Below are 25,916 nucleotides of genomic sequence, written 5' to 3' on the forward strand. Positions count from 1 at the left end.
GCGCTCTTTCATAAGGGATATATACCTCTGTGTTGCCGGCGTTCATCAGCTGCTGGCAGTGAAGTAGTTGCACTTCCCGCTCCGCGACATCAGGCTTCACTTTCTTTCCCCTCACCAAAAAAGAGGAGAAACTCAGAGATCACCTTCAAGTTTCACCAAACCCCATGATATCACCACATTCAAGATGCAAGGCGCGACCTATACAAAGGACTCTTTGAGTTACGGCAAACATAATGACGACAACAGTGACGGCGATATATACAAGATGTCGAGGTCGCCGAGCTTCAGTCTGGACGCTCAACTCAGCTTCCTCTCCGAAGAGAATGACAGCTATTACATCAAGAGCCTAGAGGCAGAGATGAAGCAGGAAAAGGAACGCTATCCCGGCGCCGGCGGCTGGGCTCCTGCCGAGGAGCGACTCTTTGAGATTCTCTTCATGCGACAGGATCTCCCGATGCTGCCTCCAACATGGGATGTCGACCTACGTGGTGTCCCCCTCTCGGATGTTATATTCAAGACTTCGGACGACTTCCCCCCTATCATCTATGCCCACTCCGAGGACTTTCGAGGTGAGCTTCCCCTTGCGAAGATTGTAGGCTGCCTCCCTAACACGACGTAGCAACCCTAGCACTCACCCGTCTCATTGATCTCACCGCAAAGGTGAGAGTTAGTATCCAGAGTGGCCTTCGGAGAAAGGTCCCGCACCTCATTAAGCGCGAACTCGACAAGTACATCAGCTGGGCCGCCCAGGACGCCGACTACGCCCACCTCCGCATAGTGCCCAATATCATGACCGAGGTCGTCGACACGACAATGCCCGAGTACGACATTACAGAGTACATCCAGGGCCGTATGAGATCACTCGCCAAGCTACAGCGCGAGTTTCTCAGAGAGGATTCAAATCCGCGGTTCTGGGATGTGCTCAAGCCGAGCATCATGGCCTCCCCTATGATCAAGGTTGAGCCGGATGATTGCCCGCCAGCGTTGGGGAGATGGTCAGCACCCACAGAGATACGGCGGAATCCGCATCTCTGCATCAACGAGCTCTCACCGGAAACGCCATGTCCTGATCGCAAGGTCAAGGTTGAGTCAGAACTTGAAAGCCCCCGCCTTGGTGGTGTTGATGTCGACAAGTTGATACAACATCACAAAAAGGGACGCAAGAAGATGGCTGACTCTCGTCGAGAGAAGGACAAACAGAAACCCGCTGAGACGAAGAAATCGACAAAGCCTCCAGCCCAAGCCAAGACACCTTCGAGAGAACTATCATCCACACGTTCACACTCTCCTCCATCCCCTGTCGAGCCTCAAACACCTCCCAAACACACCTATCGCCGCCACCCACCCGTCGTATACGGGCTCTTCATTCTCAACACCTCCGTTCTCCTCCTCACGACCGACTCCTCGAAAGGTTCAGACGCCTACGTCAGCTTTCAGGTCCAGATCGACTTCCAGGAGGAGAACCAGAGCGTCTGGAATGCCCTGACCATCGCCATCGCCGTGTGCCTGGCGCGAGATGAGCTGCGTACTCGTGCTGGGGACTTTGAAGAGTTGCCTTGCCTGTCAGAGAGTGACCCGGACGCTTAATATTAGGGCGGATATCGTTGGGGGTGGTTATCACGATCATAGCATTTGCTTCCTGCCTTATAATGTTTTCTGCTTTTAGGAGTTTTGTTCTATACCCGAGGCATATGATGAGATGCATTTCAAGATTTTCATGGAGGTTTGCTCAACCTCCTCTTCGCAGCAACAAGGAACCCGTTAGAATAGTCACGAAATCATGAACCATCCGAGCATAATCTCATATTTGCAAAGTCAACCGAGAGGCTTTATTCTTGGCGCTCTCTATCTCTATGACCGTGTTGTTCTGATATATGTGATCAGCCAGTCCCTTCTATTTCCCAACGCCCAACAATGACGGCTGCCCACAGCCACGTGCGTCTCTTTCTCTATCCGTACATATATGGCCATCAGAATTCATGTCTTCTTTTTTTTTTCAAAGGGTGAGCTTCTCCTCTATGGAATGACAGGGGGAACGGGGAGACATCTTGACCGTTTCGAGCGCGTGCAAATAAATGCCAAATCATGCAGAATAACGACAAGGTATGAAGAAAGGGTAGGGGCGTAAAAAAAGGTGCAAGAGTGTATGTGTATGTGTGGAGATGTCTACATTTCTTCGTGCTCGAGGGGCATCAGAACCTCGAGCTGTCGAAGGAGTCGTTGGTACAAGAACAGCATGCAACCGCTCTGAATAAATGTCCATACACCGCGCGGTCCGACGCCGCGGAACCAACCTGCCACACCCTCGGTGCGGTAGATGACTCGTAGGCCGGTGAAGACGGATGAGGTCTCTAGGGCGATGGCGCCGGGTCGCGGTCGGTAAGTGTTTGGAGAAGATGTTGAAATGTGTCGGACCTGGGAAGAAGCATGGTGATCCTTGGAGGCCCGGGTCTCGGCTGGAGTATTGACCTGGGTCTGAAGCCGTGTCTTGACGACATCGAGGGGGCAAGTGATGACACCGGCAAGGCCACCAGCCGCAGCGCCAGTGAGGAGCTCGAGAGAGACGCCAATGTCACGGCTCTGCTTGTACTTGCGGGCCCATGTGGTGAACTGTTCCCAGAACATGAACTGGAGGGCCGAAAAGGGCAGATCACGGTAGAGGGTGGCCTTGTAGCCGTAAAAGAGAGCAGGAACACCCTCAGTACGGACAATGGTGCGGGCAGCGTCGAGAGTGCCTCGGTAGTTGTAGCCCGATATGAAATGAGGGTTGTTGTAACGGCCCTGGAGCTGAAGTCGGGTTTTTAGAACCTCGGATGGGACGTAGACGATGGAGGCAGCTAAATCTCCAAGGAAGCCTGCCGAGATTTGTTAGCGCTCTGCTGGAGCAATTGAGTCTTGTAGAAGCCGTCGTCGTACCTGCTGATAGATAGGACAGATGCTGCTGCACGCCATGATCTATGAGGAATCGCTTGCTCCATTCATATGTGCCAAAGAACATTACGGTGCCGGGGAATGAACCTCCGAGCGCAGGTATCCAGCCGCCGTACAGACCCCGCCGGATTCCTTCTTGCCTCCATATGGTGTAGTAGGACTGTCCCAGCGACGTGTATTTCGACGGAACGTGAGGGTCGCCCTGCTGTCTTGTCTTTACGGTATCGAGAGAGTGCATCAACAAATCGCCGGTCGATCCTCCGATGCCACCCGCAATCATGGCCTGGCATTGCGGCCCCGTGTTAGCGCAGTTCGAAATCGGACGATTCGGAAACGATTGGCGCTGTATAAGGGACGCCCGTGGTGAAAACGTACATGGAGATATGGCGGTCGGCCCTCAGCCTCGACATCTTCCTGGTTGGTCATGTTCTGTTGAGTTGCGAGCCCGGCACTACTGCTATCCGAGCGACGGCCCGTCCAACCGGCATGGCGATGCTCCGGGGAGGGCGCAAAGTCGCTCGCGGACGCCGTCGATCCGTCGGTCGTCGTGGTGGCTGTCGTCGTCGAGGAGGGGGCGAAGACGAGGTCAGAGTCCTGTTGCAGACCTAAGGGCATGTCCGGGGAAGAAATCGGAGGATCGAGGACTGGGGTGGGCTCGCAACTCGGCGCAGCGCAGGGTCACGGCCAAAGACGGAGCAGCCCAGAATAAAAGGGAGAGGATCCCAGGAAGGAGGAAGACGAGGGATCGCTCTGTTGTGGTGCTGGCAAAGGAGAGAGGGCCGGGCGTCGCAGGGTGCGCAGAGAGGGAGATAAGAGTCGGCGATGTCGCGTGGATTTGTCGAGAATTTTGTTGGTTTAGATCCAATCTCGAATTGCGGCTGCTCTGCCGGTCCCCGACAGCTGGGCATTGGCTGTCGCGGGCTTGTTCAGTGGCGTCTTTCAGCGGTCCGCCGGGGCATGATTGGACCACGCTTCATGGACAGCCGGAAATCCAGCGCATCCGTTGACGTAGGGTCTCGGGCTGTGAAATTCTTTGCGCCGCCCGGGGTGCGCTGGATTTCCGGCTGCCCATGAGTGGCGTGCCTGTGGCGGACAGAAAACACCGAAATTCTGGTGATGGAACTGCGCTCTGTGTAAAGAGTTGAGGAGATTATAGGATGATAATAGGCACTCATAAGTAATGGTTTCATTATATACATATGTATATTTGAATTTTATCAACTCATGAGATCGAATGCAGGCATATAAGTGAGAATCACAAGTTCCTCTGCTGAATAGTGAGCTCTTCTTTTATTCCACCAGTGGACATGGTAGCCCACTTCAGCTTTAGACACAGAGAACATGGATGTTAATACAGCCCAGGACTTATAAGATACTGCGAATTCAGCCCATATCATATTAAAATCAATGATAATATCCCATCATCTCACCGATCTACAAGTAGAAACACCTCTACAGGCCAAGAAACAAAAGTCACCAGTTTCAAGCTCGGATTGGCGTTCAGCCGGCGTTTACCCCGCCACACCCCACCATCATCACTGCCTGTAAAATGTCAAAATTATGACTCTTCCCTTAACAACCACACCTGCAGCACGATTTACGGCCTAGCATCGAGATAATCGACCACCCACGCGTCGATACCATCGCAAACCGACCGAGAATCACATCAGGTTTTTTCGACATTTTTTTCGACCCCCAACTCGCGTGCGTGCGACGCCGCCAGAGTTCGAAAACCCCACCTCACTTCGAGAACCCGACCTACCTAACCTTGATTCCTCGACAAAACCGCCAAGATGTCGTTAACAAACTGCCGTTTTTACGAGGAGAAGTATCCGGAGATTGACAGCTTTGTCATGGTCAATGTCAAGCAGGTCAGTACCAGCCTGGTCTGCCCGGAATCCTCCCTCTGACCGACCACAGATCGCCGAGATGGGTGCCTATGTTAAGCTCCTGGAGTACGACAACATCGATGGCATGATCTTGCTCTCCGAGCTTTCGCGACGACGTATCCGAAGTATTCAGAAGCTCATTCGAGTTGGCCGCAATGAGGTCGTCGTGGTGCTCCGTGTGGACAAGGAGAAGGGTACGCAGTATAGCCAGGCGTGGCGCTTCCGATACAGAGATTGACGTTGGCGCAGGATATATCGATCTGTCGAAGCGACGAGTCTCCCCCGAGGATATCGGCAAGTGCGAGGAGCGATACAACAAGGGCAAGATGGTCCACTCCATCATGCGACACGTTGCCGAGAAGACCCAGACCCCGATCGAGACACTCTATGAGAGCATAGCCTGGCCTCTGAACAAGAAGTACGGCCACGCCATCGACGCTTTCAAGCTCTCTATCACGTTAGTCCATGTGTTCTTGAATGATGGGCGTAGATGCTAATTATGAGCAGCAACCCCGAGGTGTGGAACGATATCACCTTCCCCAGCGAGGCCGTCACCGAGGAGCTCAAGACCTACATCACCAAGCGACTCACCCCTCAGCCCACCAAGGTCCGAGCCGATATCGAGGTCACCTGCTTCGGCTACGAGGGTATCGATGCCGTCAAGTCTGCCCTGCGCACCGCTGAGGCCAACAACACCGAGGAGACCCAGGTCAAGGTTAAGCTAGTGTCTCCCCCTCTCTACGTCCTGACCAGCACATGCTTGGACAAGGCCGTTGGTATCACACGCCTGGAGGAGGCCATCGTCGACATCCGAAAGAGCATCGAGGCATCCGGCGGTAACCTGGTGGTCAAGATGGAGCCTAAGGCTGTCACTGAGAGTGATGATGCCGAGCTCCAAGCACTGATGGAGAAGCGTGAGCGTGAGAATGCTGAGGTCAGCGGAGACGAGAGCATGAGCGACAGCGACGACAACATCCCTGAGACCATTTAGGTCATGGCCAGACGAAGCCTCTCCGGGGCGGGCTGAGCCGGCAGGACAGCCAAGGCCGCCCCAGGGTGAACCCCATGACGGGGTCGTCGGACGAGGGAAAAACGGTGTAATTAGAGGCGGCCTGGGAAGCTGAAAGAAAGCATGTGCCTGGGCTGCAGAAGCATCACAAAAGTTCCGACTTTCATGTAGTTATTCCGAGGGTGGTGGGAAGTAGGCGTCTGAAACGGCGTTGTCAACGAGCAGTTCAATGGTAACCAAGGCCCCGGGGTGACATGGTTAGCTAGGATTGCCAACAGGGCTTGGTTTATAGTTGAAAATGAAAGACATGACCCCGTAATGTGAAGGTATCCATCTGAAAGTGACGTTGGTTGTGAGGATTCAGGAGGTTCTCGTCTAGAGCGAGGTGCGTTGATTGCGGTTGGCGCTAGCCGAGAAGGGCTTAGACGCCCAGGCCTGGGAATTTCTATACTTACAACCTCAACTCGACCCATGACATTGAATTTCTAAGCCAGCACCACGACGTTTCTTTGTTCTACAGAGAAATGTCGAATATCTCCAACCCCAAAACCAGGAGATAAACGAGGGTGACCACAATGGCTCTCGGCTCAGCCTGGGCACGGTTCAAAGGCGCAGGCGGGGGAGTCGTCGGGTCAACCACCTGGAAGCTGTTCGGCCTCGCAACCTGGATACCCGTCATCGCCATGTTCAACCTGCATGTCGCCGAGCTGACGGTCGTCGACGGGGCGTCCATGTACCCGCTCATAAACGACGACAAGGACTCGACGCTGCGGAGGGATGTGATCCTGAACTGGAAGTGGTCGCCGCACGAGGGCATCGAGAGGGGCATGGTTGTGACGCTGCGGTAGGCATAATTTCCAAGGAAAATAAAAGGATTTGAGCTGACGTTCTATTTAAAAGGAGTCCGCTTCATCCCGAGGTCATTGCAGTCAAGCGAGTCGTGGCCCTCGAAAACGATGTGGTCAGGACAAAAGCGCCCCATCCGTTGCCGACAGTGCGAGTGCCGCAGGGCCATGTTTGGGTCGAGGGTGATGGACCACCCGGATCGAGCCTCGACAGCAACACGTACGGGCCCGTGTCGAAGCAGCTTCTCACGGGGAGGGTCACGCACATTGTCTTTCCGTTTCGCAAGTTTGGCCCAATTCGATGGTGGGAGCATGAGCGGCCGCTCGAGTAAGATGGGACTCTCAAGAGCATGTGGCATATGAATGGTGTAAGATACGGCAAACTTATAGACTTGAACAATGCAAAAATCACCATGGAACTTTCAAAGTAAAATACTCCATTTAATTGGTTTCATCATGAAACCTCATTCATGGTGTTTCTCATCTCTCGTTCCTCGTCAAGTTCATGTGGTGTGGCCCCTGCAGGTACCATCAACCAGCGGCCCGAAGTCCACCCGAGCTTCAAAACAGTCCAGGCACTCTCCAAGCTCCAAACCCCAACATCCAGTGTGTCGTCAAGAGCGCAAACAAACATGGCTCCCGGTAAGTTTTACGCGTCTACATCGCAAAGTTAGTCCAATGCATGTCTAACAAAGCTCTAGCGACCCAGTACGAACTCTCTCCGGCCCCGGGCGACGCCGTGTCGTCAATCGCCTTCGCGCCGTCCTCTGGGACCAAGCTCCTCGTCTCGTCGTGGGACAAGAAGGTTTACTGTTATGATATCGCGGGCGGAGCGGGAGAAGCGACCCTCGTCAACACGTACGAGCACCGAGCGCCTGTCCTGGATGTCTGTTTCGGCGCTAGCGACAATGAAGCCTTTACCGCTGGCATGGACTGGGTTGTAAACAGGTGGGTGGATTGCGACTGGGCGCGCATCGAGATGCAGAGCTGATTGGAGTGGACAGGATCAACTTGGAGACTGGCGAAAAGACTGAGTTGAGCAAGCATGCTGCGCCAGTCCGCTGTGTAGCATACAGCCCGACGCATTGTAGGTCACATCCCCGTCTCAGCTCGACTCAAGCTAACTTGCGATCAGCCATTCTCGTCTCCGCGTCATGGGATTGCAGTCTCAACCTTCACAACCTTGCCGACCCCTCGAGCGCCCCTATTCGAGTCTCCCTCCCTGGAAAGCCCCATGCGCTGGCAGCCAGCCCGACCAAGGTCGTCGTTGCGATGGCTGGCCGAGTAATCAACATTTACGACCTCAAGACCATTGCCGACCTGTTCGTGACCGGGTCGACAGATCTTCAGCCGTGGCAGCAGCGGGAATCTTCACTTCGATATCTTACGCGGGCGGTATCTTGCATGCCCAATGACGCCGGATACGCTACTAGTAGTATCGAGGGTCGAGTTGCGGTCGAGTGGTTTGAGGACACTGCTGAGTCGCAGGCTCGCAAGTACGCTTTCAAGTGTCATAGACAGGCAGCACCTGACGGAGATGGTGATATCGTGTATCCCGTCAACGCGCTGGCTTTCCACCCGGTTCACGGAACTTTTGCCTCTGGCGGCGGTGACGGAACTGCTGCGCTGTGGGATGCCGAGGCCAAGCGTCGACTAAAACAGTACCAAAAGTTCCCCAACAGCGTTGCTGCCCTTGCTTTCTCGAGCGACGGCAAGTATCTCGCTGTTGGCGTCTGCCCAGGCTTCGAGACTGGCCAGGAGGACTACAACGGAGCAGGCCAGACAGCGGTTCTGATTCGTGAGCTTGGAGAGAATGAGGCCAAGGGCAAGGGAGCTAAATAGACGGCAATGTCAAATGGAGGGCGATCTCATATGAAAAGGCGTTGGGGCGAGTACAGAGCTTCGTTTGCTTGTAATTGAAGGTAGTCTTAAACCTAGGGGGTGTGCCATTTAGATACCCTGTACGGACTGGCATTACACTTGTGAGTATTTGGACGCCTTTCTTGTTTGGTCGTGATAAGTACATGAACTAATCAGATTCGATACAGATTCATCCCTCTCTTGCTGTTCCGAGTGATGGGCTCCTGCTCAGCTGATTCCCTTCTCTGTCAGACATTGTGTGATCCGGATCTAGCGATGTCATCTCCAAGTCTCCGGTTTCCTGCACCCGCGGGTTCATTGGTCGAGGGTATCGGAGTGATGCCTCGTTCGCATCAAAGCCATCGCGACACTGAAACTCGGGGCTACTGGGCGGTGGGAGGTATGAAGAATCGGGACTTGGGACCTTGTAATCTCGAATACGGATGCCTTTGTGGATCGTGTACCTCCCCTTCTTTTCGACGATACGAGGGGCTCCACGGGGTAGAGGCTTCAACTTCGTTTCATGGCAAGATCCTGGAGGGTCTGTTTGTTGTCTCCTGGGGCAAGTGTTCTGCGTGACTTCGTTCTCTTTAACGTTTAGGTAGTCTGCCACATGTCAGATCTGGGGCCCAGGAAGCGTACGTATGGATCACATACTTGTTATACCATCGGACGTCGTTGATTCGTCTTCCTCACTGGAAAGGATTGGTTCCACCCTCTTTCTCTTCGTCTTCCGGTGTTTGCTCGCGACCACTCGCCCGTCCACATCTAAATTCTCTCCTTCCTCTATTCGTGCCGCAGCTTCTAAGATAGTCGAGCTGCTAGGAGGCGGGGTCTCTGGAATACTACGTGAGGAGAATGGGTCAGCGTATTGCTCGTACCGCCTCGGTCGAACGTACCATCGAACGGAAGCAAACTCATCTTGAGTCGATTTCACGGCGTCGACTTCGCCGAGCTCGTCGTCCTCATCCAACTCTTGCACGCAAGGGCTGGGGACAATACTCGGCGTCGACTGGCGCTGCTCATTGACTAGGTGGAAGGCTCTTTTCGGCGTCTCTGGCACACAATCGGTTTGCTCGTCTGCCCCTGGCAACCTTTCCTCATCCATGGTGGTCGACAGTATATCAACAAGACAAAGTGCATCAACTCGGAAGAACAATAAGTGTTGAAGAAGTGAAGAACAAGCATTGGTGAGCGGTAAAGGCCGGGTTTCAAGATTCCTGGGCGCAGTCGGCAGGAGCGTCCCAATCTTTCTTTAAGGAAGGGGCTTCTATCCCGCGCTTTCCTTCCCGGACACTCGACAATGACTTCGGAGAACAATTCCACCAAGGACTTGATGGTTAAGTTATTGGTACTAATTATGAGATAATTAATTCTCAATAGTTGTATTAAAAAGCAGCTGAGAGCTAGTTCTCAAAAGAATTCGTCGTAAGTGAGATGGGATTTTCAGCCGTCCTCCGTCATCCTCCGCCGACCTCTATCGCTCATTGTCTTCCATCGAGCTCCTATTCATGGAAATATTGCGGCCTCATTATTTTGTGCTATGCCTGGCCTTTACCAAACATTCCTCGCCCAAACGCCGCTCCTTTCTCGCCATGTGGGTAGCATTGATCGGGACGGTACCCATCTCCAAAAAGGTGCCTTGAGACGGGCACTCTACTCCCCTCGCTTGGCCGGAGAGATAGGCTAAACATTGATTAGTCGGGAATTCCATCGATCCAATGACTGGGAACTCTCACCTTAGGCGTAGGGACGTTGTCGAACGTGCCGCCCATCTTGAGCAGCCAAACATCCTGACCTCCAATCACCTGTCCGGGACGGTGGAGGAAGTTGTGAGGGAAGCCCGGATCGAATTCGACGGCACTGTCGATCTCGTTGATGTCCTCTTCGGTGAGTTCGAGAGTGAGAGCCTCAATGTTGCCCCTGAGATGCTCCACCTTCCGACCGCCCACGATTGGGAAGACGTAGGGTGTCTTGTGCATCACATATGCAAGGGCAACGCTGGTGATGAGCGAGTTCTTACGGTCAGCGATCGATTCCAGCACCTGACTGGTCTTGATCTCTCCTTGACTCGCCTCCACCTTTCGCCCTTCCTGGGCCTTGCGCTGTTCCTCGGTCTTGAACTTGCCGCCACCGAGGGCACCCCAAGGGGCGATTCCCATTCCTTCAGCTCTGCACATGGGGATGATTTCTCGCTCAAAGTCACGAGAAGCTGCAGACCAGCGACCTTGGTACACTGAGAACTGGCGCAGGCCGTTGTTGCGAGCGTACTCATTCGCCTTGCTGCAAAGGGGTAAGCAGTTGCGTCTTGACGAGGAGCCATTGACTCACCTCACAACCCAGGCTGGGGTGTCACTGATGCCCAGGTACAAAACCTTGCCAGAAACAACCAGTTGGTTGAGCGACTGCATCAACTCAGGGATGCTGGTGCTGTAATCCCACCAGTGGACATAGAGCTGTTACATGGTTAACTTGATACTCACATTCTGCGTGTAAGTGGCCTACCAGGTCGATGTAGTCAGTTTGAAGGTTCTTCAGACTGTTGTTGACTGAAGTGACGAGACTCTTGGTGCCGTTGCCGGTGAAGTTGGCCATGACGTTGGTACCCTTAGGACCAGACCGGAAGTTGGTCGTATACTTGGTGGCAACGACTGAGAACAAAGTCAGCAAGCCGTCTGTCAACATGAGTCCATGTGCAACAAACCCATCTCATCGCGGACTCCGCGCTTCTTCATCCACTCTCCCAGCCATTTCTCCGACTCCTGGAAATGGTAGTTGTTGGCAGTGTCAAGAAAGTTTCCTCCCTTCATCATGTAAGTATGTCGGCATTGCGTGAGGGGCATGTTGGGTTCATACCTGTTCATAGAAAAAGTCAAGAATTGCCTCGGTGGTCGACTGATCGCATTCTCCCATGTAGTCCTTCCTGAGAGAGAGTCAATTGATTAGGACTTGTGCTCGCTGTCTATAACTTACCAGGCATTGCCAAAGTTCATGGTGCCCAGACAGAGGGGGGAGACTCGCACCGCGGCCGACGGCGATAAGAGTCGATAGTGGCCCAAGGGGCTCTTTGGGGGTGGTGCCATAGGAAGAGCCATGGTGATTGATTTTAACAAAGGCTGATTTGGAGAGGGGAAGAGACAATCTCGAGGCTTTCAAGGATTGGATTCAGTCGAAGTGTCGTCGGTGAATCACTGAGGGCAGGTGCAGTACTTATATCGATAGCACTGGCCGTTTTTGGAGAAAGGATCGATCGGATGAGACGTGGGATACAAATCGTTTGGTTTGTGATATCGGCATTGGATTTGTTTGCAATCATCCCGCAGTATTTAAACTTCTCAAGGTATCCCTCATTTGTCTAAGTCCTATCCGTGATTCCTCTAAACTCCGAAGCCAAGGCACCCTGGGTCAACAACAGGTTGCTCCAGGTTGTCCCGGAGTTTCGTTTGACACCATCCGCGGCCAATAGTGACGCCATGGAAAGGTGGTTTCGCCCCAGTCATGACCAGGTTCCGGATGGCGGGCTGAATATCTCGCCGAGCCATCACGCTTTGACTGTGGGAGGAGAGGAAACACATCCACCCTTGCACGTTCGTGATTTGCCTATATTTTATCATAAGAATTAAGCAAGTAATTTGGAGGCTCTAATTGGAGCTATCCTATATCTTAGATTATAATATTTTGCCGCAATATTAGTATGATAGAAGAAAACAAAGAGATCCAATGCTCCGTCTAATGAGGCTTTGTGAAGGATAGGTACCAACCATCCACCCCTCTTTGTGGATGAGGCCAAGCGGGTAGACTGGCTGCATTGTATCAACCAACAGCGGGGACCTTCCGCATGTCTCATTGCAAGGCCACTATCCTCGGTTTCGCATTCCACATTTGGACGTTTTAATGAAGCATCATAGGCTGAAGCTGGAGTTAACGGCGTTAAGGCAAGCAGCTTGCAGCTGTGGTTGTAAATCGGCTTAGCTAATGCATTAGAGATATCACGTGATCGGCCAACGTTGGCCCGTGAGGCTTGCTCAACGGGGTAACACAGCTTCCGTGCCCCCGAGGTCATTCCATTGGTCACGATCTGCCCAGTGCTTCAATGTCGCCCAGAGCCGGTACCTGTGGATCACACCACGAGAATAATCTTGAGCGACATCCGACGACACGAATTGCCCTCCAACGAACGCGCATACGGACCTGTGAAGCCGGAGTTAGGCAGTACTGGTCCGACTCAAGATGACGGCCGCCTAATATGGCGTCTCCGAACCCCGCCCCCTCCAGGGCTGCCATCAACGCTCTCCGCGGCGTGCTCCTGACGACGTCCTGCTCCGTCATTATCCTCGCCGAAGAACGACGTCGACGCCTGAATATTGCTCGAGCCGCCATCGACAACGCCAAGAAGCTTCATACAGCCCGGGTACATCACAATTCGGCTGCATTGGCTGAGAGCTACGGCCGACGGGAAGCCTTTCCAGTTGAGATCGCCCATGATTTCAATCCCGTGCCGGCACCTAAAAACTCAGTTCGTCGTCGAAGGCGTCGAATTGATAGCCTGAAGAGTGATGGGTCGGAATCGAATGAGGCCGAGTCAATCGATGGGTTCAAGGCGACACTGAACCAGGATGGCAATTCTCATGCTACGGCACAGGCGCGTCAAAATAGATGGGACGAGTGGGATGTGTCTCGAAAAGAATCCTCCAGGATATCGGATACCAGCTCCTTTACCCGAATTCCTCCCCTCTTGAAGATTTCTGCCGACGACAATCTTTCAAACACTAAACTGCCACATTCGGGATGGAAACACAGGATACCAAACGCCCGTCGAGCCCAGGCACTGAACAACCTAGACGCCGTTCATCAGCATGTATCATCCGAGGCAGCCAGTGTAAAACCGCCATCACCGAGCCAAGATGCAAGCGCTGAAGGAACTACACAGAAGCTCCCCAGTAAAGCCTCGGAAGGTCCGTTTAGGGATTTGGACGCTCTCCTTGCCAAGTTGGAGTCTCCAGCATTCGCCCGCAGCCAGATTGTTGAGCAGCAGGAGAAGTGTGCCAGAATGTTGCAAGAGTTGATAACATCAGGGGTTGATGAACCTCAGGCCATCTTCTCGAGGGGCATTCGTCTTCTTCAGTCCACAGCAAGCTCCGAGGAGTACAGCAATGTACCCTTTATCTTGGATACGATTAGTCCTGTTTGCAAAGATCTTTACCTCCTTGCTATCCCATTCATGGACTGCCTTCTACAGACTGGCGACAAGGAAGGTGTTCAGCATCTTGTCAAGGAGTTTTCTCGACTCCAAGATCAAAGATTAGAGGGAGCTTCATACAAATATCGGAACGAGTGGGTAACTGGGTTCCTCACTCATTACTGGAAGACGACCAAGGACTTTAGGCGAGTCAAGGAGATCTATGGCACTCTACAAGAGTGTGGTATGTCTGCTTTTTCTGCCACCAGGCAGTACGCCATCAGACGCAGACTCACTCTTATTGCCCTGGATGCTGGAGACGATACGACAGCGGCCGAAGGACTTGCTCGCCTCCAAGAGTTGAAACCCAAGCTAACCGAGGCCGACGTCAAGCTTCGAGGCCGATTCGTTGTACGAGACGCTGAATTGGGTCTATGGGACATGGTTTGGACTCGGCTGGATACTTTTTTCAACAAGGACAAGCCCTCACCTGCGTTTCAGAACGTCCTCTCATGGTTGACCAAAATCTATTGCCAGGACCACTCACCAGCAGAGATTGATATCTTTGTGCGGGATCTTATCTCAGTTCATCGGATGGCTTTGAGCAAGACTCTTGCCTTTGCAGTTCTTGACAGGCACGGACGGAATCGCGATCTCAAGGCGTTGGTCGCCTGGCTTGAGTTCTGCCAGGATGGTGGGCTAGAGATGGATCAAATCTTCTTCAACGAGATTGCCGACAAAAGCTGCAAATATTGGAACCTCGCCCGAGCGGACTTGCTACACATGTTGAAGGACCTACAAACCTCTATGCCTTGGCTGCACGACCCCCTTCTAGCCAGATACAAGGCCAACGGCGCCTTGCACGACTTGCACATGCCCTTGCCAGGTGAACGGGGAGATGGCTATGCCGTTGTATCAACATTACCCGACTGTGGAGGTGACTCGATCCCGATCTTCGAACGGACAGTGTTCAAATACATGAACACTCTGGCACTGCAGGAAGAATGGGGCCGTGTCTACAATACATATCAAGAGGCTGTCGGCAAGGGCCTGGGGTGTTCAGCACGCTGTCTTCGACTGGCTGTAGTTGCCAACATCCATCTGGAAGGACCCCATTCTCGCACTGCATCTGAGCTGATCAGCAAGGCGCACGAAGAGAAGCATGATATCAGCGGGGCTTTGGTACCAATGCTGGTCTCACGACTTGAGTGCGGTGATGATGTGGGCAACCTGCTTCAAGAAACTCTAGCCAAGGGGCAACGCGTTCATGACAGTGTGTACAACAAGGCCGTGCGGGTTCTGATGCAAAAGGGCAGGCAGGAGGCTGCGATCAAGGTGTGTGAGATTGCGGCAGAAACAAACGGCATGGGCGAATTGGCATACAACAAGTTCAACTTTTCCAGCCTTGTCTATGCCTACACAGGTCAGAGGCGGTACGAGGACCTCCGATCACTCGTTACTTCCTTCACGTCAAAGTCGGACTGGTGGCAGGCCAGCAAGGAATGCAAGGAGTCAATCAAGCTGGCAATCAAGACGATAGCCGGGAGGACGGCGAGGGATGGCGCTGCCAACACAGAGCGCGAAGAGGCCTTGCTTTGCCTCGACGATGCGCTGCAACACATCAAGTCATTACGGGCAACGAATCGACAAGAGAGGGAGACACTAAAGAAAGAGGTTGTGAGTGTATTTGGGATGGCGGAGCAACCACCAGCATTTGACGGAGGTTTCTTCCCGGATGCCCAAGTGGAACGTCAAACGCCCAAGACCAAGAGGAGCATCATTCGTGATGCAACGACTTCACGAGAGACAACAATACAGCCTGAAGAAACAAGGCAGGAAGATGATGGACTGGCTAGGAGCAAGGGAGCCAAGGACACTCGAACGGAACAGCGGTCGAGGCCAAGAAGAGAGAGGACGCCATCCCCTGAGATGAGCGAGCAGGAACAGGAGTATCTGGAGAGACAAAGCCTGGCTGGAGCATGGTTTTGAGAAGACATAGAGCTCGTGCTGTCATGGCGCATGCCACTCGAGGGCGTTTTCCTGGGTATTTACGTTGACGAGCACCCAGATTTTTCTCATGGTCTGAGACTACTTTATTACAAGTGTAACTACTACATACTACCATTTGTATAAAAGCGAAATGAAATGAAATGAAGCAAAGCGTTACTGTACTAGTCTGTCTCGTGTGAATATCATGGATGAGCGGGTGGGTGGATGAGATGAGACCAACGATGAGGCTAAAGTGGTCTTGTGCCCTCAATTCTTGGACTACCTTGAGAAATGTCGAGCAAAGTGGGATTTCACATGTGAATCCTTCGCAAGCGGATCGACCTCAACAAACGCCGTTGAAACCAAAGAAGGACCCGACCCTTGACTTGAAATGCCGAGGACTCAATGCCGCCCGCGCGTATTCGTGTAGCCATGATGAGCGAGTACGTGAGAGTGTCATCAGCCCAGCACTGATTGGACACAAGACGACCAATTCGCAAGCTCTCAAAGTAGCCAAAAACTGGCGCCTGTTTACTGGACTGCCGACGACGAAATGATACCGGGACCCGGCAGAAGCAAATTTGCCCTGTGCCGTTGAACCACGTACGATTTCTGGGCTGGTCCAGCTGGTGCATCTCCAACCTCAACTTTCACATGCTTGCCAGCCGGAACCTGGCGGTGTCCTCTCTTCTCATCGAACCATTTGCAGCAGCGGTCGGGGACTCTGATTGGTTGGTTTCTAGGCGGTCAGGGCAGTGGCGCGATTTGTCAAGGACGTGTTGGGGGAAGCACAGCGTCGAGGGGTGACGATGTTACAGGGCCCTTACAGCGCGAATGGCCCCTGGAGCAGAAACGCGAGCCAGGACCGCAGCATGATCAGTCTCTGCCATTCCAGGGTCTCGTTTTCTTCTTCTTTTCTTGAGGTCCCCCCTGGCCTGGCCTGGCCTGAGCTTCTCCCCCCGATCCCTGACCGTCATGGGGCAGAGTCTGCGAATCAGTGACGGCTCATAGGCTAATTGGACTGGCATGGGGAGGAATCATCACAGGCCAGAAGAGGCCCGCCATCAATCCCACGGAGTTCTGGCAGAGAGAGGATCCCTATAAACGGCGTATGCCCGGCCAATTGCGGGTGGAAAAGAGAGGGGGGAGAGAATCCCGTTGTCGCTGATGTCTTTGATCCTCTTGTACGTTTTAAAACGGCTCAATTGCCCATATTCCTGCATCAATTGATGTGATCCCATTGTGCATCATCCCCGTTGGTTGTGCTTCCTTCAGAGCGTCATTGATCCGGAACGGTACTGCCCGACCCCCGACATCAACTTACCTATCTCAATTACTTCGGAGATACCTCTTGGGGCCAATTTCAAAAAAGGCACCGACTCTTTTTTACCTTTAACCTTGCCTCTTCCTCTTTATTTACGCCTCATTTCTCTTCCTCGTCGGATACTCTTTTACCTCTCTCTCGCTTGTAATCCTCTTACGACCTTTCTCCTAATTTCGGGGCGATCCGAAAACCCATCCAATTTCTCGCCTCCCCTCCCCCCCCCGATTCGCGATTGATAAAAAGGGACCCCCCACCGCCAATCGAACAGTCTCCTTGACAAAGGACTTGAATATCGTTTCCCGCCTCGCACTTCGAAATCATGGCTGCGATACTTACAACCGCCGAGTCGCAGACTCGCCGTCGCGAGCAATACCATGAAGCCGATGTCGTCGTCGTCGGCGCCGGCGTCTTTGGCTGCACCATCGCCTACGCTCTCGCGAACCAGGGCCGCTCCGTCCTCCTCCTCGAGCGCTGGCTCAAGGAGCCCGACCGCATCGTCGGCGAGCTGCTCCAGCCCGGCGGTGTCGAGTCTCTCGACAAGATTGGTCTAAAGCACTGCATCGACGGCATCGACGCTATGCCCTGCTACGGCTACACGGTCTTTTACCACGGCGAAAAAGTCCTTATCCCCTATCCCGGTCTCGACGAGAAGAACAATGTCACACATGCTTGGGGCGGCCACAACGAGAGCGGCAAGAAGCCCGTCGGGTGCAGTTTCCACCACGGTCGCTTCATCACCAACCTGCGCAACTCGTGTATAAACCACGAGAACATTACTGTTGTCGAGACCGAGGTCGTCAAGACCCTGCGCGGCGAGCAGTCTGATCAGATCCTCGGCGTCGAGAGCCGCACCACAAACAAGGAGACGGGCGTCAAGGAGCCCGACTATTACTTTGGCCAGTTGACCATCATCGCCGACGGCTACGACTCCAAGTGGCGCAAGGAGATTCTCAAGTCCAAGCCCAAGGTTTGCTCCAAGTTTTACGCTCTCGAGCTTATCGACTGCGACCTCCCTGAGCCCGGACACGGCCATGTCATTATCGGAAATGCCTTCCCCATCCTCCTCTACCAGATCGGCACTCACGAGACTCGCGCCCTCATCGACGTGCCCCAAGGAATCCCCGAGGCCGCGCCTGAGAACGGCGGCGTGCGTGGCTACATCCGCAACTTTGTCCTCCCTGCTCTGCCTCCCTCAGTACGACCCTCCGTTGAGAAGGCCCTCGAGGATGGCAAGATCCCCCGCAGCATGCCCAACAGCTGGCTCCCTCCTACGAAACAGCGCTCCAACGGCGCAATTCTCCTTGGCGATGCCATGAACATGCGACACCCTCTCACCGGCGGTGGCATGAGCGTTGCCTTTAACGATGTTGTTCTTCTGGCTGAGCTGCTGCACCCTGATCGCGTGTCCAACCTGGACGACCCCAAGGCCATCAACAAAGCTCTCGATGAGCTCTACTGGAGGCGCAAGCCCCTGACGGGTATCATCAACGTCCTCGCCCAGGCCCTCTACTCCCTCTTCGCCGCCAACGACCGCCAGCTGCGCGCCCTCCAATACGGCTGCTTCAGCTACTTCAAGCGCGGCACAACTGACGGTCCCGTGGCCCTCCTCGGCGGCCTCCTTCAGCGCCCCCTCGTCCTCGCCTACCACTTCTTCTCGGTCGCGTTCCTCGCCATCTGGCTCAACGCCTGCTCCGTCGTCGGCTGTGGCGTGTTTGGAATCCTCAAGGCTCCTCTCGCCATCATCGACGCCGTCCTCATCCTCTGGAAGGCGTGCATCGTCTTCGTCCCCATCATGTACCGGGAAACCTTTCAGTAAACTCGGCTATAGATTCTGTCTGGCATGTTTGAAAGAAAGCTGCTGCATGAAAAGGAAGACATGTAGAATCTGAAAAAAGAGGGAGCATATGGTGCGAGTTGCGGCGTTTGAGGAGCATTGCTGGGTTTTGTTTGCCATGGAAGTTGATTTGGGTTTCCCCTAGATACCTACCTACCTATCTACCTAGGGCTAGGGTCTCTGTACATATGATCCCCCGCCTTGCACGGTTATGAGACATTTGAGCATCTGAGATGTTTGTTGAGCGTGGGGTGTGGCTTTCTGTTAGATATACACTTCTCTTCAGATTCGGCTGTGGCTCAAGTCTGAGAGGCTGGGGCTAGATTTATAAGTAATCTTAATGCAGCAGCGTCTTTTCTGTTTCACTTACAGGTCCCTGATGATGCTGTTCTCGCTCGTGAAGGGGAGCTCGTTCTAAATAAGGCCTTTTATTTCTATATACCTGTGGTTCATGTGACCATTTTGCACACATTCATCATTACGTCCGTCTACTTGCCAATGCCCCCCATCATGTCAACCTCCTCCGGTACACACCCATCATCCAGCTTGCCCTCAGCACCGCAAGGCCGATAGCCATCTTGATGCTGTCCTGGATGACGTTTAGCTTGCTTCCGCCGACCTCGTGCCACTCAATGGGCACCTCGGCAACCTTGATGCCCGGGCTGGTGCCGATAACACTACCATCACTACCAAGGACCGGGGTGGCGGGAGCCGACTCGGCGAGCATGAGCATCTCAATGTCAAAGATCCAGCCCTCGGTGTGCATGTATGGGATGATGTGGGGGAGGGAGGCGCGCGAGAACAGCTTGAAGCCACACTGGGTATCGCGAATGCGTGATGTCGCTGGGGGTGTGAGGATCATGAGGACGAGATGGAAGGATCGCATGAGGAAGTTTCGCAGGGCCGAGCGCTAGAAAGTGTCAGATCCGTTCTTGATGAAGTAGAAGTCGCATTTACCTTGACAACAGCCTCACTCCCGACCAGATGGGCGCGGCTACCAATGGCTACACCACGGTGTGATCCATCAACGACCTCTTCACATCCTTCAATGAGCTTTCCGACGTCGCTGAAGCGCGATGCACCATCTGCGTCAGCGAATAGCACGTATTCACCCCTGACATGTCGGAATCCGTGTGTGGTAGCTCCACCCTTGCCTCTGTTCTTCTCCAGCGATATGACTCTTAGGATACCATGGAGGTCATTGTCCTTGGCGAATTGGAGCACGACATCCACCGTCTTGTCGCTGCTACCATCATCGACTACCAAAATCTCGTACCCTCCGAGATCCTCCTTGGGGGCGTTGCGCACGTGTCGCTTGGTCGTCGGGCTAACGACGTCTGCCTTGGCATGCGCAGTACGGCCAAAGTGCTTGTCAAGATAGGCGACGGCTTCTTCGAGGGTCGGGGTTACGCGGGCCTCCTCATTGTATGCCGGGAAGACGACACTGAGGCGTACATCAGCGGGTTCGATGCTGCCGGCGTCCGGGGTTGGGAAGGCCTCGGCGGGCTGGATGTGCTGCTCGCTGGCCTGGCGCTCGGCGAGCCAACGGTCGTACCAGCAAGGCAGAGGTAGAGGGTTTGTACGGCCGGTCTCGGGATGGCTGGTGATATATCTCTTTTCCGACGCGACAACTGGGCGAGGCTTTGGCGCGACGAGGTGAAGGAGAGCGAACAGCTTCAAGAGGTCAGCTTAGCAAGTTCCAATGCGCGGGGCGCGGGGCAGGGTCATACAGCAAGGAGGGCGAGCGCAATGAGCGCAATCAAGAGGACGACAAGAACATGAACTGGCGTAGCTTCAATCCATGCCCAAAGAGGCCGTAGGAACTTGGCGGGCAGCTCGAGAGGTGTTGCGACAGCCATGGTTGGAGAGAAGGAGTAAGCAACTCTGCGGAAGCAGAATGCGGAGGGGAAATGAGTTAGGAATTCAAGGTAGGCGCATTAGAAGTACAGAGACGAGAAGCGAAAAGTTAAAGGGAAAGAAAGGTAAGGAGAGAAATGTGCCAGTTGGGCAAATGATGCAAAGTGTAAAGAAATGAAGCTCGCGATACGATACGAGGTTGCGCGTACCCCAAGTTGTTTCTGTTGTTCCTGAGGCCACGAAAGCTGGATCTCGAGATGGAAGGTCCCTGTCGATTACGTAGATGGCCAGGGACAGGGGCCAGTCAGAGAGCGGATAGAGACATTCATTTTGGAGGGTCGTTATTTTAGGGGTCTTGACCTGCAGGTGCAGGTTAGGGAGGCGCATTGAATTCTAATCTTTAATCTACCATGAATTCTTTATGCAAGAATCAACGCTTTAATTCAACATCAACACTACAACTTTCATCATTATGTCGTTGCTTCCGTTTTGAGCAATTGCCAACATCGGACATGATTAACACAGAATCTTCAATTGAAGCACGCACAACAAGGCCACCATGATATGAATATGCATCCATTGAAGAGAATTATTGTTGATTTCATTCCGCGCCAGGCAGAGCCATTCAAGACGCTTGCTTGCTAATACAACTGATGAAGAAAACAGAATCGTCTAGTTCTAGAAAAGTCTAATTATTACATGACAGTCAAGAAGAAGAAGAAGAATGAGGCCATTCTATGTTGGCTCTAGTCCTGAGTCGTTCAAGATTGTCCCGCGGTCCGTCTCGTGTGGCGTCTATTTAAGCGACGCTTTGAATTCCAGCCGAGATGCTTTAGAAGAGACTTTGTTTCGGTTGGTCCGGCTTTTGAGTCCTGCTCAATGCCGGCGGTTACGAGAGCGCGGTCCGGTCGTTGACCGAAGGCGTGCGTCGTGTGCCTTGACGGCCGGCGTGCCCTTGTTTGTTTACTTCATGAGGCTGCCAAGCCCTCCAGGGGCAGGAAGCCTTCTATGGAGTATGCAATCAGATCATGAGCGCCGTCTGGAAGTGCTCGGGGAGCGAGTCCTTGCTAGGAGACACCGAGTAGGCCATGCCGTATGTCGGACCCCGGACAACCTCCTTGCCCTTGAGAGACAAAGGATGAGGGTAAGCCGCCTCACTGGGCTGGTAGAAGTTGCGTGTAGGGGGCGCAGGGAAACCGAAGCTCTGCACAGGCGAGCGGCTCATGGGGCTGACATCGCCGTCGTAGAAGTCGGCCTCGCTGGCCTGGTAAGTGGCAGTAGAAGAGCCGCTGCTGCTGCTGCTGCTGCTGGCAAAGGGAGAAGAGGTTGTGGAGCCGGGAAAGTTCATCTGGATGTAGTGGCTCTCGGCGACGGCCTCTGCCACGACCTTTGCGGTGCGCTTGCGGTTCTCAGCTCGAACTTTGGAGCGGTCGTTGCGGCGAGAGCCCATGGGACCGCTGCTCACCGAGTCGCAGGCGGCGTGCGTGGGGATGTGACGGTAGGCCTGTGTGGGCTTGGTGGTCTTGTGCTGCTCGACCTCCTTGGACTTGACGGCCTCCTTGTGGTCGCGGGCGCGCTTGATGTGGTTGAGGATAGACATGGTGATGGTTGTCGGTGGTGAAGGGTGAGATGTTGTAACTGTGGCTATAGTTGTTGCAATGGTTGTCTCAGTTGCAGAGGCTGTAGTTGGTGTTGTTGGTTGTTGGTTGTTGGTTGTTGGTTGTTGGTTGTTGGTTGTGGTTGTTGTCTTGTGTTGTGGTCTGGAGAAGAAAGTCGCCATCGTGAGGGAGAAGACGGATAGATATAAAGCATTCACAACACAGGGCGATACAACCTCGGGCCCTGGCGGCGCTAGAGAAAACCGGATGCGTTGGAAGCTGGCGTCAAAGTTGAGCAAGCCTCTCTCAGCGTCGAGCGAGCAAGCCGAACAAGCCCGGAAAGTTGGTGGCCCGCAACGGCGTGGAGTGGCCGATCCTAACCCAGGTTCCAGACTGCGCGATGGCCAAGAGCCCTACCACCAGAGGTGGTTAAAGTCGTGCGCCACAGAAGACTCGTTTCGTCTCTGATGCCGTCAGCGATGAACAGAATAGGAAACTAGGGGTTCGTGATGAAACGACCGCCAGAGTGTGGAAACTACAAGAGAAGTAAATGGGGACGCATTCTACGTTGAGCGTTGAGCCACAATGTCGCATGTCTGACGCAGGGACATGAATCAAGAACAATACGGATCCGCAGCGGGAGAATCAAGGAAGCTGAAGTATCCATTGCTAGACTGCATCTTGGTCGAAACAGGCGATTCGGTTAGAGAAAGAAACATCGTCAGTCTTGGCCGCCCGTGTCCGTGCTGGGTTCATGGCATCTCCCGTGATGAAGACTCTACCCACGTGCCTGGATCTCTTGCAGTATCCACTGTATTTCCAGCTACAGGACCGACAACCTGTCAGACACGGGCCCCAGGACCCAGGTCTCGCCCAGGTTCGCCTCCGGCAGGGGCTCCATCTCGCGTCCCGGGAATCTGGTAGTTATTGTCGCTTGTGGTGGTGGTGGCTGGGGCCGCGACCGATCCACGCTCGCCGTCCCCTGGCAGCAGTCCAGCGCCACAAAGACCTAAAGAATAAAAGTTACGAGCTGTGAATAAGGGCAGTGGACTCTTGGCCGACCTCTTTTGGCGATTGACTCTGCTATTGTCGCCTACGCCGTCGTATTGTCCCCCCTTGCGGGTCTTGTTCAAACTCAGCTCAGCTCGTCTGTCTCTGTGGAGAAGATGACCTTGACTTGCAGTCTGCTAGCTGACTTACTCATTCATGCTCAGCCGTTGTGATTACTCGAGTGGCCAAGACACTGATGGCCTTGTGCCGTACGTGGTTGTGGAGGTAGAATTCTCTGCCGTCGTTTCACCATGTCTTCCATGACATGGAGCATCCCCCATGTAAGACCACTTACACGTCAGAGAAGAGGCTTGACTCTCATCAAGACGCCTCATCTACGTCAATTGACGCGGGAATACGACACATCCTTTCCTCAACGGTTTCTCTTAAGCCAGGGCTGACCTCACGATGAAGCTCACAGGGTCAACCATCCAGGGGCCTCGACGTTGACAGGGCTCGGTGCAGTAGCACTAATCTATTCCGGACGCCCGCACCGATCGACATCGGCCCCGTCATAGGGCAGTTCCCAACTGTTACGGTCCCTGTGCCTTGGATGGCAAACGCCTTTCACTGTTTCAATACCGTCAGGATGTTTCGTGCGCTGCAGACTTCACTTGGAACCCTATCGCTGTCCGCGGACTGCTTGAGGAGCATCTCGTCGCGGGCGGTGTGAGGTTGTCGATTCAGGAACTTCCCGCGCTGTGACAGGTTTGACAGTCCAGGCCCCCCTGGTCGATCTACGCCAAGGCATGTCACCCATGTCAAGCCACACGACGACGTCAAGGGCGAACCTGAAAGGTTTTCATGATTATGACTTGATAAAAAGAGGGAAACAAAAGTCAAAAAGGGGTGATTTTCATGGACCCTTCAGAGACTTCATGACCGGAAGCATCGGGATGCTGGGCATTGTCTCGTTACGGCCCTGAATCGAAAAGGACACGAGATTCCCCCCACCTCCTGTCACTCCGCCGCCCAAGCTCAATCAGGCATCTCATCGGCGCTAGAATTTTTAGAAGGCCCCCCGTCTTCCCGGAAGAGTTAGCGAAGCTGCGAGGCCCTGTCCTTTCAAGATCCCCCAAAACCGGGTCTTGGCCTAGAACTTGGGGGCTCCAAACTCTCATGGACAGCTGCCATTCCGTATTCAGCAGCAACAGCCGCAGCGGCGGTGAAGAGCTGGAGCCGCCCGGGGCCTTTGTAATTGTCCGAGGGCCCGTCAAGGCTACCAGCTGGAGATTGCCAGGCAGGTCAAGAAAACAGAGACACCATCACAGCAAAGCTGTCTACCCATCAATAATATGACCGTTCTAAGGAGGGATATACATAAATTCTATAAACAATTACAAGAAATCCTCTTAGACTTTCAAATTTCTTAGAAAAACATTTGTCCCTTATTTTATGAATTCTTGACATTTTTACTCTGACTCTTTGACGAGGGTGAGTTAATACCCCAGTGTACGGATACTGGTGTCTTGTTTTGACCTCCACGCAGGTGGCTACCCACGTCAAGAGAGCCGGCTGCTGTGCCACGCAAGGCTCGGCAACACTTCAGCTGACCTATTCAGCTCTTGATTCGTCGCGATGTCCGTCGGACAGGCCGAGTCATGATCTTTCTACCTCTTAAGACCCATTCGTGTAGCCTTGGCTTCCTCCCGGGACGTTGGCGAGCACGCTTGTCACGGGATGGCTCACTCGTGGTTATCGATTGCGCCTTGGCTGTTGTCCATTGTGCCCGAATCTCACCGCCCTCTTGAAATGATGGAGATGGCTAAGCCGGTTAACCGTGGCGTATCTCTGTCTGGGCTGTTCCATTCATCTTGCGGAGTAGTTGCTATTGGGGCCACAGGATCATAGCTTAGAGACGGGATGAAGACAGAGGCCGCCAAAGTTCGGGGACATGTTTACTACCGAGATTGCTAACCCTCTATGTCGGTGATATGTCTCATCAACCATTTGTCTCAGTGATGCTCACCGATCACGTGTGTCGAAGTCATTAGCAGCTACCATAGTGGTTGTTCGACAGCGCCATGCCGCGGCTAACTCATGATAACCCATAGGTGGTGATCACATGTGTAGATGACTAGTACCAGCCAGCATTCATCGAGCTTGTAGCAAAAAAGAGTGCTTGCTTGTGACTGTTCACCTCACAGGTGAAGCCTCCATACCGAGGCAATGCATCTTCATCATCCCCCCTTAGCCACTCGGGTTCCACAGGTGCTCGGAACTCTGTCATCCAACAGAGCTCATTATACACAGCACCGTCAAGCTCAGCTATCGGATTAGCAGCAATGCGATAAAGAGTAAAGCAGATTGTCAAGAATGCGGGCTGAATTTAGCACGTGCAAGGTAAACCTTCTCTAGATTATCAACAAGATTGACTTAAAAAATCGCCGATACGTTCCTGCAGGGTAGCGTCATGACCAACTTAATTGCTGAAGCTAACCATCACAAGTCACAGGGGTCAAGAAACAACAGATCATAGCCAAGAACATCTAATTCTTATCAAATATTGCAAACTAGTTTACCCAAAAAAGACTAAAATAATCAAAGAACT

At 53.4% G+C, this 25,916-nt stretch overlaps 10 protein-coding genes across 10 annotated transcripts; 6 read left to right on the plus strand and 4 right to left on the minus strand.

Moving 5' to 3' along the window:
- Nucleotides 1–184: 184 nt before the first annotated feature.
- NCS54_00240000 (Hypothetical protein) lies at nucleotides 185–1,587 on the plus strand (the record flags this gene model as incomplete). The annotated part of the gene is made up of 2 exons (XM_053147999.1): nucleotides 185–569; nucleotides 620–1,587. The coding sequence occupies 2 exons, from the start codon at nucleotides 185–187 to the stop codon at nucleotides 1,585–1,587; spliced, it is 1,353 nt and encodes a 450-aa protein (XP_053003974.1).
- Nucleotides 1,588–2,166: 579 nt separating this feature from the next.
- On the minus strand, nucleotides 2,167–3,546 carry NCS54_00240100 (Hypothetical protein; the record flags this gene model as incomplete). Its single annotated transcript, XM_053148000.1, has 3 exons — nucleotides 2,167–2,855; nucleotides 2,917–3,214; nucleotides 3,307–3,546. The coding sequence occupies 3 exons, from the start codon at nucleotides 3,544–3,546 to the stop codon at nucleotides 2,167–2,169; spliced, it is 1,227 nt and encodes a 408-aa protein (XP_053003975.1).
- Nucleotides 3,547–4,724: 1,178 nt separating this feature from the next.
- On the plus strand, nucleotides 4,725–5,811 carry NCS54_00240200 (Hypothetical protein; the record flags this gene model as incomplete). Its single annotated transcript, XM_053148001.1, has 4 exons — nucleotides 4,725–4,802; nucleotides 4,852–5,014; nucleotides 5,070–5,277; nucleotides 5,328–5,811. The coding sequence occupies 4 exons, from the start codon at nucleotides 4,725–4,727 to the stop codon at nucleotides 5,809–5,811; spliced, it is 933 nt and encodes a 310-aa protein (XP_053003976.1).
- Nucleotides 5,812–6,404: 593 nt separating this feature from the next.
- NCS54_00240300 (Mitochondrial inner membrane protease subunit 2) lies at nucleotides 6,405–7,006 on the plus strand (the record flags this gene model as incomplete). Its single annotated transcript, XM_053148002.1, has 2 exons — nucleotides 6,405–6,673; nucleotides 6,730–7,006. 2 exons carry the CDS (start codon nucleotides 6,405–6,407, stop codon nucleotides 7,004–7,006), a joined length of 546 nt encoding a protein of 181 aa, XP_053003977.1.
- Nucleotides 7,007–7,306: 300 nt separating this feature from the next.
- NCS54_00240400 (Hypothetical protein) lies at nucleotides 7,307–8,516 on the plus strand (the record flags this gene model as incomplete). Its single annotated transcript, XM_053148003.1, has 4 exons — nucleotides 7,307–7,316; nucleotides 7,376–7,622; nucleotides 7,679–7,761; nucleotides 7,810–8,516. 4 exons carry the CDS (start codon nucleotides 7,307–7,309, stop codon nucleotides 8,514–8,516), a joined length of 1,047 nt encoding a protein of 348 aa, XP_053003978.1.
- Nucleotides 8,517–10,190: 1,674 nt separating this feature from the next.
- Nucleotides 10,191–11,629, minus strand: NCS54_00240500 (Aldo-ket-red domain-containing protein; the record flags this gene model as incomplete). Its single annotated transcript, XM_053148004.1, has 7 exons — nucleotides 10,191–10,220; nucleotides 10,274–10,817; nucleotides 10,866–10,990; nucleotides 11,040–11,185; nucleotides 11,239–11,338; nucleotides 11,391–11,457; nucleotides 11,508–11,629. The coding sequence occupies 7 exons, from the start codon at nucleotides 11,627–11,629 to the stop codon at nucleotides 10,191–10,193; spliced, it is 1,134 nt and encodes a 377-aa protein (XP_053003979.1).
- A 1,151-nt stretch (nucleotides 11,630–12,780) lies between these two features.
- Nucleotides 12,781–15,702, plus strand: NCS54_00240600 (Hypothetical protein; the record flags this gene model as incomplete). Its single annotated transcript, XM_053148005.1, has 1 exon — nucleotides 12,781–15,702. One exon carries the CDS (start codon nucleotides 12,781–12,783, stop codon nucleotides 15,700–15,702), a length of 2,922 nt encoding a protein of 973 aa, XP_053003980.1.
- Nucleotides 15,703–17,345: 1,643 nt separating this feature from the next.
- NCS54_00240700 (Squalene monooxygenase) lies at nucleotides 17,346–18,842 on the plus strand (the record flags this gene model as incomplete). Its single annotated transcript, XM_053148006.1, has 1 exon — nucleotides 17,346–18,842. The coding sequence occupies one exon, from the start codon at nucleotides 17,346–17,348 to the stop codon at nucleotides 18,840–18,842; it is 1,497 nt and encodes a 498-aa protein (XP_053003981.1).
- A 526-nt stretch (nucleotides 18,843–19,368) lies between these two features.
- Nucleotides 19,369–20,719, minus strand: NCS54_00240800 (Dolichyl-phosphate beta-glucosyltransferase; the record flags this gene model as incomplete). Its single annotated transcript, XM_053148007.1, has 3 exons — nucleotides 19,369–19,770; nucleotides 19,818–20,534; nucleotides 20,591–20,719. The coding sequence occupies 3 exons, from the start codon at nucleotides 20,717–20,719 to the stop codon at nucleotides 19,369–19,371; spliced, it is 1,248 nt and encodes a 415-aa protein (XP_053003982.1).
- Nucleotides 20,720–21,738: 1,019 nt separating this feature from the next.
- On the minus strand, nucleotides 21,739–22,497 carry NCS54_00240900 (Hypothetical protein; the record flags this gene model as incomplete). The annotated part of the gene is made up of 1 exon (XM_053148008.1): nucleotides 21,739–22,497. One exon carries the CDS (start codon nucleotides 22,495–22,497, stop codon nucleotides 21,739–21,741), a length of 759 nt encoding a protein of 252 aa, XP_053003983.1.
- Nucleotides 22,498–25,916: the final 3,419 nt, after the last annotated feature.

This window comes from Fusarium falciforme, chromosome 2 (genome assembly GCF_026873545.1).
Source record: "Fusarium falciforme chromosome 2, complete sequence".
NCBI lineage: Eukaryota > Fungi > Ascomycota > Sordariomycetes > Hypocreales > Nectriaceae > Fusarium > Fusarium falciforme.